Raw genomic sequence first — 16,001 nt, 5'->3', positions numbered from 1 at the left:
GGCCCGCGTCACACCCAGGGATGGCTGGTGGTCGAGTGAGGAATGAGGGCAAGAGAGCATGGGCTGGAGAGGAGGGAGGGTGGATGCAGCCGGGGTCCCACTTGAGTCATGGAGCACCACTGTGTGTGTCTGGATGCTGAGCCAGCAGGGCTATGTGCCCCCAGTGGCCCCGTGACCCCCTCCCCAGCCCCGGTGCCCACCTGGCGTGTTCCTCTGGCAGTTTCCGTTGCCTCTGCATGTGGAACATGAGGTCCCCGCCGTTCACGTACTCGATGACCAGGAACAACCTGAGCGGTAGAGAGGGCACAGTCACCGCCGGGCTCGCTCTCCCTCCCGCTCCACAGGGGCATCAGCACCAAGCACCCACGGCCGGCCGAGAGGGTCCCTGTTCTCTGAGACGCTGCAGGTCTGCACCCAAGGAGAAGCACCCCGGAAGAAGGGCCTGGTGGTCCACTTCCCAAAAAAACAGCTGCCGAGCTCCCCGAGGTACCCACTCGGGTCCGACATGCGTGGGCCTCCAGGTCACAGCGGACTCAGTAGCGTCTGGTTTGGGGATATAAGCGGAAGTGTGGTCTGGAAGTCTGCTTTTCAGTTAAAGCAAAATTGCGTTTGGGGTGCGTTTCCTTTGGGGTCCGACTCTGCTCCCCACTGGCCACCTGCTTTGTGTGCTTTTCTGTGTGGCTGAGGATGAGCAGGTGCCCGGGGTACCTGTCAACTCCTGGAGACAGTAAGGAAACCCCCACCCCCAGGCCGGCCGGAGAGGAGAGCAGAGGTCAAGGTCACAGGCTGCACCCTGCTTCAGCACCTTCTCCGGCAGGGAGCACAGCAACCACTCTGCATTTGGAGAAAAGAGACTGCCTGTCGGGGGACACCGCGCCGTGTCCCCGACGCAGTCGAACTCCGCTTCCGTCCACTCCTTCATTTAACCCGCCCAAGAGTTAGTTCCCCTTGCCTCCGACATTAGCTGTCGAATAAGGAAGACCGCAGGAGAGCGGAGGCCCTTGCACGGCGTGCTGGCCAGGTACACGCACAGCCCCGTGACCCGCCCACAGGGCAAACCCATCTGCCCCGGTGCGAGCACAGCCAGAGAGCTCCGGGGGCAAGGGTGGCAAGGCTTCCACTTATGTATTTGGACATGCCATTGAGAGACCAGGCCGGCCACCAGGCTTGGTACAGGGGAGGAGCAGCAAACGGGGAAGGATCCAGCACATCTGTAGACAGGCTCCCGTGACATCCTTCAGCTGGCTGACTGCATGGACTCGATGGTTTGTCAACGCCATGCTGTTTACCTGCCAGCCTTCCCCAGGGGTGGGGAGGAGGGTTTCACAAAGTAGGTTAACTTGCTGCCTATCAGAAAATGACGTGTCAGGCTCCATATTCTGATTAGAAGGTATTTTTTAAAGGCAGAAATGGGAACTAACATTGTGACCAGCAAATGGAGCGTCTCAGCAGGACGGGTACCAAGGGCTCTGTCCTGAGGCCACTATCTACATGTTTGCTTGGGGGACCACGGGGGCTCAGCCAGCTTCCACTGAACTCCCCGGCCACCAGGACATGTGTGAAGTTCTCTCGTAATCCTGACCTTGCCAGCATAGTTTTACTGGAATCGTCGACAAGAATTGGGAGAGAAGTAGACCCATAAGCGACTGGAGGTATGGAGAAGGGCTGAGCTCCGTTCCTCAGCCTGCTCAGGGGCCAGTCACTCTGGAGAGACACGAGCCCTCTGGAGAGAGAGGCTGGGGTGAAGTCCAGTGCAGGCAGGTGCCCCAATACTTCGAGGAAAGAATGGGCTCCAGCTTCCTCCTTAGCTTCCACCCAGGTGTCACCTGCACATTATCTCCCTCCTCCCTTCCCCGGGTCCAATGCAGAAGACCCAGCCCCAGCACACTGGATCACAGGGAAACCCGATGGCAACAATGAGAATGAAGGAATAATATAAGCCAGGCATTGGCCAAGCCCGGCTCACAGCCTGTATTTGAAAATAAAGTTTTATTGGAACAGAGCCACGCACACTTCTCTCCAGAATGGCCCTGGCTGCTTTCACACTGCAACAGTGAATCTCAGTGGCTGCCACAGAGACCGCCAGGCCCACAAAAAACAAGTGTATTTCCATCAGGCCTCCTGAGAAAAAGTCTGCTGACCCCTGGTATGAACAACAGCCAAGCAAACACAGTAGCCTGCACTCCCTAGGAACCACACACATCCCTGGGTGGGGGACAAGGGGCAGGGACTTTCCCAGGGCCATGCAGCTACTGTCCAAGCAGGGACAGCGTCAGCCCTTGGAGGAGTAAGGGGCAGCCGGTAGGCAGGAGACCTGGAGTCCCACTGGAAGGAGGGGTTGGCTCCGGGAAAGAGAGAGCCTGCCGCAATGTTGAGTGACAGGTACAGGAGGCTGAGCCAGAGAGAAACCCTGCTCAGAAATCACGCCGGCACAGGGGAGTTTGAAACACGGCTCAACGGGAAGCATGCGACCACCTGAGCAGCAGGTGAGCCAGGCAAAGATTACAGCTCCAAGCAAGGCTGACGGGGCGCAGGAAATCTCCCCCAAGAGGGAGAGCCAACCAAGCTGGCCCTTGCCTCCTCTGAAGAGGGCTGAGGCCAGACACAACCAGGGCCGCCACCTAGGGCGAGCGTGCCCCCGCAATGCCACACGGAGCGGGCCGACATGCTGCTCAAGTGCAGAGTGGCAGGTGACTTCATAGCGGATGGAGCCCACGCCCTGCCCGGCGCGCCCTCCCTGATCCACGCTGCCTCGCACCCCCGGCAGGAGCCCAGCGAGAGGGCAGGGAAGGCGAGGGTCAGAGAGCCGAGCGATGGGGAGGAGGACCCTGCCAACAACACCCCATGAAAATGGGGCCACCGGGGCCACAGTTCCCACGCAGGAACCTCGTTTACGGTCAACTCGCATCCCAAACACACAGAAACGTCACGCCACAGAATGCCGTACATTAAGAAAGTAAAACACGAGCCCAGGGGGTGGCCCGGAAGCAACCAGGCGCCGTGGGTGTCTCCTCGTGGCAGCTCCCGTGGCTCAGAGCTGTGCCATGTGCTCCGGGGTCTTCCATGGCGGAGGGAGTGTGGGGAATCAGATCACTGGGCCTTGCTGAGCTGCCTCGGGGTGGACTCGAACAACCGACTGTCTGGTTCACAGAAGCTGTAAAAGGACGGGTCGGCGTGAATGGCACCCAGTTTGGAGCTGACACAGTAAACAGCAGTAGGGTCACGGAGGGAGGTGTCACCAGCCTGGCACACGTTAACACACGGTCACCCCAAATGGGAAGATGGAGGTGAGCCGGCGCCCCTCCCATATGTCGCAGGACCCAGCAGCCTCGCAGGGAAACCAAATCCACTGTGAGAAAGGCCCAACTCAGGCCCCTCGGCGAGTGCTGACTCAGAGCCAGCCTAAAGGGCCAAGGAGCGCTGCCCTGTGGGCTTCCCAGACTGGGGCTCTTTCTGGGGGTAGAGAGTCTCAGCTTTCTCCCAAGGAGTGGCCGGGGGCTGTGAACTGCTGACGCTGTGGTTAGCAGTCCAACGCTTAACCCATGACGCCACCAGGGCCTGAGAGTCCTGATGCTCCTCAAAATGTCTCAGAAGGATAAGCAAATGAGGGACACCCCCAAATTCCACGAAGACTATACAGACAAGGGATACCATGGACCAGTCGTTCAGCAGCATGAACGTCTGTACAAAACCTCCAAGGATGAAATTAACAAACTCAAACCCGACAGCATGACCCAGAACAGAGACAAGACGAGGCCGGCTCCTTCCTCGCTGCCATCGAGGTGACCCCGACTCAAAGTGATCCTATAAATGCGCCGGAGTGGAGAACCACGACACAGTCCCTGGCTGACACAGACAGTTAAGTGCTTGGCTGCTTCTGGAAGACCCTAGCCCCTGAGGCCCCACAGAGCACAGCTCCGCTCTGACACACACAGGGGGCCATGAGTTAGAGCCCAGGTGACAGCAACGGGGGTTGCTTTAGGGAGTGAAAACCACAATCTTCATAAATGTTGGAAGGACCTTTGAAATAATTCAGTGTTCTTGATAAAAACCCTAATAACAGACAGACAGAAATTGTTTCTCTATGATAGAAGGTCACCATCCAAGCCAGATATCTGCCTGTTATCTCTCTGCCTCTTGGTCCATTCCTCTGACTTCCGACTCTAGGGGCTGGAAGTCTGCACACTTCACCCCCAGGCTCCTATGCCTGGAAGAGACTGGATGGCATGGGAAGAGCTATGACCCCTTTCTTCAGCTCTGGGCAGGGCCATCCAGGATTAATATGCAGAAACCGAAAAGCTTGTTGCTAAAACCTTCTTTGGAAAAAAAAAAAGGTCTCCTCTATAAGTGACATGAGATAAAATACTTAGGACTAAATACAACAGTATTTTAATAAAAGGCCCCATGAAGGAGACTATGAATAAGTGAAAAGGTAGATCATGAACTTGAATAGGAAGATTCAACAACATAACCCAAGAGCCGTGAGAGTTAGGTTTACTGTGCCAACCTGGCCTATAGGGATTCATCAGGTCGTAGTTTGATTGGAGGGCAGAGAGGTAAATGGCTCTGGAGGGTCAGCAGGTGTCAGGTGTGAAGGACACTGCGTGGAAATGATGTGACTTTGGAATGTTACCCAAAGAAGGCATGACGGCCACCATGCACCTCTGCTCCCAAGTTTGGCAAGTCACACAGGAGAGTCCTGGGTATGAGCCCCCTACCCCCAACAAGCCTGGTCGAGGAGCTGGCTGGGGCCTCTCAGTGAGGAAGCAACCACATGGCCACCTTCCCTGTGGGTGTCTCAGTATAAGCAGAGAACAGTGCCGCGAACCCCATGCTGAAGGGGTGGGGGCTTCCACATGAGCCCCTCACTCTTCAGGGCTTGGGGATGACGTGCCAACGTGGCCCAGCCAGCTGAAATAAAATCACACCCTTACGATTTAGTCTGCATTTCCTGAACCACAAACTCACTTCTGCTGGTGCCACTGGTCCTAGCCCCTCACTACCAGGTGGGCCCCTGGCCTGGACGCCTCTGCCTGGCACACACCATGCTCTGGAGTTTGGCTTTGACCTTTGAGACGCCGTGCGGCACACGCGGGCTGGAAGGCACCAGGCTTGTCAGGAGAACAAAGGCTGCAGTGAGGAGCCCACGTCGTGCAGACGCGTGTCACTCAGCGCCGGCTCCTTCTATTCTGGGGCTCGGGTGATGACTGAGCACAGTTACTGCACTTTGGGCGGCAGTGACTCATGCTCAGGGGTTGCACCAAGGTCATGGCCGTATGCCTCAACCTTGTGGCCTGCACCCCAGTGCTGATGGGCCGCCAGAGATTGCTTCGCCACCATGGGGCCCTGGCGTTCCTGCAGTGCCCCCTCCCTGTGCCTCTTCCTCTTCCACCAAATCACCACCAGGTGGCTCCACAGGGGAGAGCACGGCCCTTGGCTCTGCACACCTGTACATGCTCCCTGTGGGCCAAGCGTCTCCTACACTGTGTTCTGCGGGGGAAGGAGGCTCTCTGCACTGGGTTGCATGCACTCTCCTGTCCCCCCCAGAGCCTCCTGTGGGCAAGTACTGGCAGGTATCTGGTTACTGTGGATCTGACCCTGTTCCTCATGACAGACCCCATCCATCCCTCATGCTGCGACCCCAGCCCCCTATCTCTTAGGACATGGCCCATCCCCCTGAAATGGTGACCCGATTTTCTTCACTTCAAACTGGTTTCTGTTCTTCACACTGTGACCCCATTCCTCATGCCTGGGCTCTACTCCTCAGGCCCTGGCTCTGTCCTTCACACCATGTCCTCAGACCTCACTCCGTGTCCCGTGTCCCTGACAACAAACAGATACAAACTCACTGCCACCGAGTTTTTCCTGGCTCATGGGGGCCTACGGGACAGGGTTGTGCTGGCCCTGTGAGTCTCTGAGACGGTCACTCTCTACGGAGTAGAGAGCCTCGTCCTTCTCCTGGGAGCAGCTGGGATTCCAGACTCCTGATCTCGCGGTTCACAGCCCAGCGCCAAACTGGGATGCCCTGTGTCACACACCACGTTCTTATTATCCGCACGGTGTCGTGAATCCTCACACTGTGAGGCTGTACCGCCTCTCCTGGGAGCTTGAAACTCACGGATCATCGGAGTTGGCTTAATCTGACAGGCCTCGCCTGACTGAGTTCCCCAGTGGCCCTCAGTTTCCTAAACGGCTGTGATATCATACAACCCTGCTGAAGAAAATGAAACAAAACTGCCCCAGCCACACACCGACAGGAAATTGCCAGAAACTCAGGCAGAATTGAGAAGATGTGGAACAAGGGGTATCATTGCTGATGTCGGCTGGACTCTTGGTTGTAAGCAGAGACTGTCAGGAAGATGCTTCACTGGCTATACAAGGCAGTGGACCGTGTGCATCCTAACATTCTGAATAACGCCAGAATGGGGATTCCAGAACAATTTGGAATCGGTACACGGATCAGACAACAGTTTGAAGAGAACACAGAGAGACGACATGCTTCAGAACTGGAAAAGGTTGGCGTCCTGGTTGCCTCTCCTCGCCACAGTGATTCGCTCTGCACACTGAACAAATAATCCTAGGAGCGGCATCAGAAGAAGAACGCAGCCTCAGGACTGGAGGAAGGCTCACTAGCAGCCTGCAGCGTACAGGTGGCACAGCCTCGCTGACTGCGGAAGAGGACTTGAGCATTCGTGGCTGAAGAGGCTCCGGCGTGTGTTAGGCTGGATGATGAACCAAAGGAACGCAATCGGCCTGACAACCGACAGAGAAACACCCTGAAATCACCAAGGGTCTCACTCCTGGGATCAGCCTCCCACCCCATCCCCAGGGCAAGGATACACTGTATCTGAGAATCTCGAAACAGACCTCCTCAGACTGTGACACAAACATGAACGTGGACAAGGAAGAACTATTGGGGTGCTCAAAGCGTGCTGCTGAAGGAAGAGGGGCCCAGCCATTGCCCAACGCCCAGAACGCAAACGGGCCCATCTGTCGGAAGAGATGCGGGAGAAGCCCCAAGTCATCCGTTGTTCATGTCTAAGTTCAAGGCAAAGCTGCAGACGATGAGAACAAGTCCGAGAGAGCCAAAGTTCGACCTTCGCTCTCTATCCCGCCTGCATTTTAAGGCCATCTCACAACGCATTTGACACGCTGGGCGTGAAGGGCAGCAGCCCAGCGGAGCTGTGGGAGGACATCAAGACCATCGCTCGTGAGGAAAGCAAACAGGAAAGAAAGGATCAAAGCGGCTCCGGAAGAGACTCGGAAACTCGCTCTTAATCGCAGAGGAGCTGATGCACGTGTAGGAAACGCAGGAGTCCACGAGCTGAACAAGACATCTCAAGGGGCATCGTGGGGAAGACAAAGTAAACTATTACATTGAAATGTGCACCGACCTAGATTCGGAAAAGCCAAAAGGGAAGTACATGCCCAGCGGAGCTTAAACGTAAAGAACCCAGAAAAAATTCAAGCCTGGAGTCGGGCTCCAGAAAGATGCTATTGCCAACTGCTGAAGGAGGCGGGAAAGCACACACAGAGCCGCCGCACCAAGAACAGCGAGCGCACATCCCACTATTTCAGGGAGAAGCATCCGAGCAAGAGCCAAGGTGCTGAGGGCAGAAATTCAAGCTGCACTGAAGCATTAGCCCACAACAAGGCTCCAGGACTTGACGGAACAGCCATGGGCATGTTCCAACCAGCTGAGGAAGCACTGGATGGCTTCTGCTTCAAAGCAGAGAATCCCAGAAAGATGTTTACTTGTGTTTTATTGACTATGCCAAGACATTCTACTGTGCGGATAAGAAACTATGAATAACCTTCAGAAGACTGGGAATTCCTGAACATTTCACTGTGTTCATTTGGAATTTGTACAATAGAGGCAATTGTGTGCTCAGAACAAGGGATTCTGCATGATTTAAAATCAGGGAAGGTATGCATCCGGATTGTATCCTCTTACTTGTACCTTTTATTCAATCTGTGTGCTGAGCAAATCATCAGAGAGCTGGAATCTATGAAGAGGGCGGCATCAGGATTGGAGGAAGGCTTATTAACAACCTGCAGTGTGCAGATGACACGTCTTGCTTGCCGATAGTGTGGCGAAACTGAAGCACTTGCTGATGAAGATCAAGGATTACAGCCTCCCATGTGGATTGCAACTCAATGTCAAGAAGACCAAAATCCTCACCGCTGGGCCAGTCGGCAACATCGGAAATGGAGAAGAGGTCACAGTTGCCCAGGACTTTGTCTGGCTTGGATCCACCACCAATGCTCATGGAAGCAGCAAGAGGTCAAAAGGCGCATTGCATTAGGTCAATCTGCTGCACAAGACCTCGTACTGCCGGGACTGTGCGGTCTAAAGTGCGCCTGATCCAACCCACGGTATTTTCATTTGCCTCACATGCGTGTGAAAGCTGGACAAGGAGTCAGAAGACTTGATGCACTTGGAATGGTGGTGCTGGTGAAGAACACTGACAACACCACAGAGTGCTGAGAGGAGAACTCATCTGCCTTGGAAGAAATACAGCCAGAGTGCTCCTGAGAGGCAGGAGTGGCAAGACTTCGACTCACACACTTTGGACTGGGGGTCAGTAGGGACCAGTCCCTGGAGGAAGACATCACGTTTGGTAAAGTGGAGGGGCTGCGAAAAAGGGGTAACCTCCAGGAGCTGGAATGACACCTTGGCTGCCACAATGGGGAGGATGGCACAGGACCGGGCTGTGTCTTGCTCTGCTGAGCAGAGGGTCGCTGTGGGTCGTAACCGACTCGCAGGCACCCAACCACAACATACGGTAGACTGCCGAAAGAATGCACACATCCGGCGGGAGAGCTCCCACCAGAACACGCCTTAGAGCGGAGGGTGAGACATCATCAGGAGGGGCGGATGTTGCTGGGGTCAGCGAAAGCAAGGCAGACCCCCGATGGGATGAACAGACACAACAGTCACCAGGATGGGCTGGAGCACAGCAGCAGCCACAAAGAGGGCAGAAAACCGCGCTGCCTTAGACGAGGGTGGGGGCTTCAAGAAGCTGATGGAAAAGCGAAATCCTAAGCTAACGGAATTTGTGTTCGAACTCTCCCAAGTCCCCTAGGACCCAGGCCATGAGGAGGCCAGGCTAGCACAACAGCCATGAACAGAAACAGCGAATGGCTACAAAGAGTCTTGCTGATCAGCCTTTTCTCCTGAAGCCCTACAGTGTGGGATGAACAGCTGCCCTGAGAAAGACAGAGCCGTGTGTTCAGCCCGGGAAGGATTTCATGGGACTTGAAAAGAAAAGAGATGTGGTTAAGAGTCTTGAGAGGAGGGGCTCATTCTGGATCACCTGCGTGGCCCCTAAATGCAAACCCGTATGTTCCTGGGAGACCGAGAGAGATGTGACAGGGACAGAAGAGAAGGCCTGGGAAAGCAGAGCAGAGAGGGTTTGAAGATGCTGGCCTTGGGGATGCTGCTGCCACAAGCCAAGGGAATATGGAAGCCACCTGAAGCAGGAGCAGGCAGGGAAGGCTCCTTCCCTGGAGTCTCTAGAGGGAATAGTGACCTGTTGACACCTGGGCTTTGAACTTCTGACCACTGGAACTGTGAGAGCATACCTTGTGTTGTGAGCCCGTTTGTTATAGCAGCCGCAGGAAACCCGCTTATTTGTCAAAACCAACACCCAATCTCTGTTGAGCATAGGTTCAGGGTCACCACCAAGAGCAACCTGACCGCCACTGGGTAGAACAACACTTTCTCACATAGACGAGAGGGCAGGCCCAGCTTTGGCAGTGGGCACTGGTGGCAGGGTCAGTGAGTTCCCTCCCCATGGTTGCTGCAGGGAGGCAGGCCGCAAGCAGCCCTCTTGTGTGGCTGTGGAAGGGCCCTGCTCCCTCTCCTGCAGGCACAGGTGTAGCAGTGGGGCTGGCCAGGTGCCCTGTGACACGCACACATGAATGTAGCGAAGGCACTCGTGGATAGAGTCTTCTTGATGAAGAGGAAGAAGAAACAGGACGGAGGGTGCCCCGGCTCCGCTCAGCTGCCCCAAGGTATGTTCCAGGGCAACAAGCATGAGGTTCTGGTAGGCTGTCCTTCTCGCAGGCTCCTCCGGCTGAGACAGTTCACTGGTGTCCTTGACATTGACCCCCACCTGGAGAGATGTCCCTTCTACAAGGTTCTTGGGTTGAGATCTGGCCACGCCAGCCCCTGGCAGTACCAGCCCCCTTCCCTTCTCTCTCACAAGGTCCCTGGGTCACCCATTTGTAGGCTGTCCCCCAGCTGTCCCTTCTCAGGCACCCGCACCTTGACGCTGGGAGCCCATTACGCATGCTGAGTGGCTGTCTGAACGGTGCGTGCAGGCGGGCTGACCACAGGGGGCACATCTAGACTTGGCTGGATTGGGGGAGGGGGAGAGAAGAGACACTTTGTGCTGGAGAGGCTTTGAAACTAGATGGTGGTGATGCCTGCTCACAGCGGCGAACACGAGGCGCGTTCCCAAACCTTACACGATGAAACGGCAAGCTTTCGTCCGTTCAGAGAGGTTTTCCTAATGCCGGGCTCATGTGGGGACTTGGCGCTTTATTTATCGGACTCCGATTCAGGCTGGCCAATGACCACCACCAGGCTGCTCATGGGTTTAATTGGCTTCCTGTTGTGTTGGGTCCAGCTGTGACAGCAGACAGGGTGACACGCATCTGGCCCGGGTTAAAACCACACGGGGTTGCAGCTTCAGGGCAAAAGCTTCTCATGAAAGCTGCCGTTACCCTGCAATCCCGGCCAGTGGCAGAGGCAGCAGCACCGCCCCTCCCGGAACAGCTCCCTCGTGTAAAAGGCAAGCACCCTGGGCCCCGTTTCCCTGAGGCCCCTGGGCACCTGCCACCCGGTGATACCACCACAAGGCCTCGCTGGCCCCTCTGGGCGAGTCACGTCTTTGGCCTGGGTGCCTGAGTGAACCTGGCTGGCGATGTGGACCCCATGGCACTGTTTGTCGGCACCCATCGTGCGAGATCCAAAAGCTACGGGATGGCTTATTTACTCAGGGGCACAGGATCAACGCCGGGGACAGTCCCAGCCACACCTCATGCGAATGCCTGGCTCAGTCCCAGCCTGGACTGTTATAAGCTCAGATACCGTACCGCGTGAATTCCTCCAGCAGCCTGACCTGAGGGCGCAGGCATTCGGCAATGTCTTCTTTTAGGAGGGGGAAACCGAGGCACAGAGGTGTTAGCCTGTACAAGGTTGAGCATCTCATTGGAGGAGGGTCCAAGCTGTCAGCCCCTGAACATTATCAGGACAGAAGGGGGGGGGGCGCTGGAGTGTCTCCAAAGAAGGGTGTCTCTCTGGGAAACCACTGTCTGGCCTGCTCCCTTCCAGGGAGCCATTCCCAACTCAGCTAGCTGCAGATACTGGGTAACAATGCAACTGAATCTTGTGCACAGACACGCACATGAAGTCTACCCGCTGCCAGGACGCTCAGTCCCCAGACACAGCCTGTTCTGCATGCAGGTGTTTGTAAAGCCACCCCTGCACTACAGGTCCCAGCACACACGCGGGGTTCCGAAGTCTCCTCTGGGTGGGCTGTAGCGTCTCACTGACTGGTTTCCACATTAATTCATCAGCGACATGCAATCTCATGCGTGTCCACTTTAGGTGAGCCCACGGCACACTTTCACCCGTTTGTTTGTAATGATCCCTCACCAGTACCGATTAAGTGCCAGGCATGAACCAAATGCCGGGGGCATCACCGTCCTCAGGCCAGCCCTCCTCCTATGGGGGCACTGACTGGAAACAAAGACAAACAGGAGAGAGGGTTTGTGAACAACTAACTGCGAGGTCACGGGCAGGCTCCGTTTGTTTCTGTGTAAGAGGTGCACTCATTAATTCTTCCTGAGCCGTGGCTGCCCAAGAAGCATGCAGGCTGTCTTTCTCCTCAACAAGCCTCTCAAATGCCCTTGGAGGAAGCAGTGCCGGAATCACACTGAAATACTTAAAGGAGGATGTTTCGCTTTGTTTTAAGCCCTAGTTTTCTGCAGCCAGGAATCTGGGAAGGATCAGGGGCTCGGGCAGTGGGAGCAGGGAGGGAGGGAGAGCCACCAGGGCCCGGACGCAGGAAGCTCTGCACAGGGAGCCACGTCGAAACACCAGACTCTTTCAGATTGACGTCCCTACAAGTTTCTATGTTAAGATTAATTTTTTAAAACCCAACAGCACCCTCACTATTTAGGAACTGCAGGGGTGGGGACCGGCTCCTCTCCTCGGGCATATTCCATAAGGACAGGGGCTGTGAGTAAGCTCAAGCCTGGGCGCGGGGAAGTGTGTGGGGACACAACAAAGGACGCCATTGACACTGCTGGGCGTTTGGCTGCCCCCGGAAAGGGGGCGAGGACAATGGAGCGGAGGTGAGGGAAGGGCAGGACTCCTGGAGGCACGGACAGGGAGGGCCGGGGTGGGCTGAGCGAGGAGCCGCCCACGGAGCGGAGGTAGAGCTGGAGTGGGGCAGGTGGGTGAGGCCGGGAGAGGCAAGCTGGGGACAGGTCGCCGAGGGCCCCACTCCCATGCACTGGAAACTTGGATTCACCCCAGAAGCAGCGAGGGATGCAATCAGAGGAGCGTTTGAAGCTGAGAAAAACACCTCAGATCTGTGTCTTAGAAAGATGGCTTAGCTCCAGGGGGAGGAACGGACAGAGGGGAAGGCCCCGGGGACCGGACTCTTCTGTGGGCGGGGTTCCGGGGGGAGGGAACAAGAGGAATCTGAGCCTAACAAGTGAGGAGGACTCACTGGGAACCAGGCTGAAGGGGAAAAAATGCAGGTTCCGGCGTAAGCCATTGGGATGTGGGAATGCCGTTCACCTCGTAAACCTAGATGGTGCGCACAAGCTCCGCAGGGCTGGGAAAGGGCCAGCTAATTCCAGGTGCTCTGGAAAGACGGTGGCCATCTGTACAGGTCAGACCGGAGCCTGGGACTTCGGAGTAGAGATACAGGTGTGTGAGCCCCTGGTCGGGTTTACAGTCACAAGCTGGGCCGAGGAGTGACCCTGGAGCCCGAGCCCGCTGTCCTTAGAAAGGCCTGGGCACCACCCTTCCCCCACTGATGTAAAGCGTCTGCCAAGGGACAAGGGAGGGACTCTGTGCCCGAGGGCTTGTGTGAGGACCCGCTCGAGGCCCTGCTTTCCCCTAGGGCCTGGAGTTGGTACAAGCCACAGAGCGGTGCCTCCACAGCTGCCGCCAGTGAAAAGCTGGGGCGCCAAGCCCCTGAAAGCTCCAGGCAGCCATTTCCCACCTGTGACCGCAATTCAGGGTGGGGGAATGAGTAGGGGCCAGGGCCTGGGAAGCCTCCCAGCGTTCCCCCTGGACATCACCCCACGTCCTTCTCCCTGTGTTGCCGACATCCTGTTGCTGCTGTTAAGTTCAACTACATGCTGAGTCCCGGGGCCCTGCCAGGGAATGCTCAAATCTAGGGTGGTCTCCCTGCCCCCCCCGCAGACCACCACACTCCCCTATCTTTCAAACAACCTAATGACATGCGTCCACGCCCAATGAGAGGGTCAGTGAGTGTAAGGAAGCCCCTCAGTGAGAGGGCTCAACAATGGCCTCCGTCCTGAGATGGACGGTGCAGGACCAGCAGCGTTCGGTCATCCTGCGGTGCAGGGCGCTCCATGGGGGCTGGCACTGACTCAGTGGCCAAACCACACCACCTCCATCCAAGAGTCCATGCCCAACACCCTGGCCCGGGGCTCACCACACGATGTTAAAGTATTAGAATTCTAATGTACACAGAGTTATAAATAAACCCGCTACTTATTGATTTAGTTACTAATCAGTGAGATCTGTAAGCACAGACACCCCACCTCTTCCATTCACCGTGGCCTCCCCGCACCTCACCCAGCACCTGCACGCGCGAGAAAGTTTTCAGTAAACAGTTCATCAACGGAATTAAATCATTTAGGCTCTGATGTATGAGATTTGCTTAATAAGGCACCAACGAATCTAGTCTGATGAACCCAAAAGCCCTGTGATTGGCCTTGGGCGGGCTCTCCAGATGACAGCTGAAGAAGTCTCACGCCAGACTCAGCATCGTGCAGTCAGACCAGAAAGCCGCGGCAGCCCGGAAACACCTTTGCCCTTACCGACTCGTCGTCTGGAAGCAGGAGTGTAAGCCGACCAGGAAGGGGTTGCTGGATGCCTGCTCAAACACATGCTTCTCCGTCTGCACCCAGTCGATGTCCTGGAATAGAAACCGGGGGCGCTGATGAGGCTCCGCACCGCCCGGCGGCAATACAGGGCGTGCTGCACCTCTGCGGGTGGGAGGACAGTGAGAAGTGGGAAGGGCAGTGGCCATCAGGAAATGCACCGGCGCCCCGATCACGGGGTCGACCACCAGCTTCATGACCTTCGCCATTTCCGAGGGCCATTATGCCTCACCACCACGATAGCCTCTCACCAGATCACCCAACTTCTAAGGGGCTCTCTATGGAGGGCTTCAGGGAACCCCCACCACAGCCTTGGGAGGCTGGCACCATGACGTCCCTTTCAGACACGAGGAACATGATCTTGGGAGGGTCAGCAGGTTCCCCAAGGGCCCACAGCTAACGAGGGACGGGCAGGAATGCAAGCCTGCACCCGTGTCCAGAGCACGGATCCCAGGCCACAGGAGTCCTGGCGGCGTAGGGGTTCTGCGTTGGGCTGCAAACGGCAAGGCCAGCAGTTTGAAGTCACCAGTGCTCCTCCGCAGAAGGCAGACATGGCCTTCTCTTCCCTGAGAGAGGTCCAGTCTCAGACTCCCGGGCAGCGCCCCCTGTCCTGCAGGGTCACTGTCGGTTGGCCGGCCGGCACAGACTCGACGGCAGTGTGATGCTTGGATTCTTTGAGTTTCAGGCCACGGGGCTGCCTCTCTCTCAGCCATGCTGCAAAGCTACAGTCGATTCTAAATCAGGATGTTCTCGTAGCTCTCGTGGCCTTAGAAAGCAGAGCTGGGTCTGGCCCCCCCAAACCTCCGAAGCGAACCCCTTCATTTTCCAGGTGAGGAGGAGAGGAGAGAGAAGGCGGTGTCAAAAGGAATACCACCTTCCCCAAAGGTGCCGGGAACTACGTGAGCGAGTGGACGTCTAGGGTGCACCACCGACTGTCTGAGGGTCCCCTCCATGGGCTCGTTTCCCTGGGCTCCCCTCGTGCTGGAACCTAACAACAGAATGCACACAGAGCTCCTGATCACACCCTGCTCCCCTCTCCCCCCCTCGGGCTGCTACCGTCTGCTACAGATCGGCCTTGTTTCACTCTGGCTTCCAGGTGCCAAAGAACAAGACTGAGAGTGCAGAGGAGGATGCTCCGTGTGGTAGTTATGTCACCTGGTGTCAACTTGAGACCACTAGGAGTGAAGGGGTGGAGTTTAGCCTGTCAGTCAGGTCACAGCTTGATGGCCTCATTTGGCGGTGCTAAGGAGATCAATGGCTCACTAGAGGCGGGGCACACACTCCCTCCCTGCCAGACAGTCCTGCTGACAAGCCACATGGAGGTATGTTGATGGAGTCAGAGCCCTGGAGATGGAGGAGCCACGTGGAGACCCACGCCAGCACTGAGATGCTTTCGCCGCCACTGGATCCACAAGATTTTCCACCTACTGGCCTGTGATCTTCCTACACTTGGCGTCACTGCATGTGTGTGTGTGAGTCTGAAGAGGAATTTACAGACTGATATTGGACATATGGGCTAATATAAGACTTATATGGATTTGATCTGGACTGGGCTGGGCTATTTTCTTAAAGTACAATTACTCTTTATATAAAGTTCTCTCTTACACACACGAGTGCCTCCTTAGATTTCGCAGTCCACCCAGACAACACACTCCACGTCGCCCTTGATGAGGGAGCTGCAGATCACCATCAATCACAGTGAGACACCACTGCAGATACCCCACTAGAGGGGCCACAGCACAAAGACAGAGGGGGCCACGGGCCCACGAGGACCTGGAGAAACCGGAGGCCTTTTTGTGAAATGACGCGGCCACTCCGGAGAATGATTTGGCGGCTCCTCAAGA

General features: G+C 56.2%; 1 protein-coding gene across 1 annotated transcript in view; it reads right to left on the bottom strand.

Annotated features, from left to right (window-relative positions):
- The window catches only part of PRKCZ (protein kinase C zeta), a 111,563-nt gene that overhangs the window by 9,327 nt on the left and 86,235 nt on the right, over positions 1-16,001 (bottom strand). The window contains exons 10-11 of the mRNA XM_075550162.1: positions 14,095-14,192; positions 201-287 (exon numbers count right to left, since the gene is read on the bottom strand). Of these exons, the coding sequence (XP_075406277.1) occupies positions 201-287; positions 14,095-14,192 (185 nt within the window). The remainder of the gene's footprint in view (positions 1-200; positions 288-14,094; positions 14,193-16,001) is intronic.

Source organism: Tenrec ecaudatus, chromosome 1 (assembly GCF_050624435.1).
Source record: "Tenrec ecaudatus isolate mTenEca1 chromosome 1, mTenEca1.hap1, whole genome shotgun sequence".
Taxonomy (NCBI): domain Eukaryota; kingdom Metazoa; phylum Chordata; class Mammalia; order Afrosoricida; family Tenrecidae; genus Tenrec; species Tenrec ecaudatus.
The sequence above is the reverse complement of the archived record's forward strand: the minus strand, read 5'-3'. Positions and strand labels throughout refer to the sequence as shown.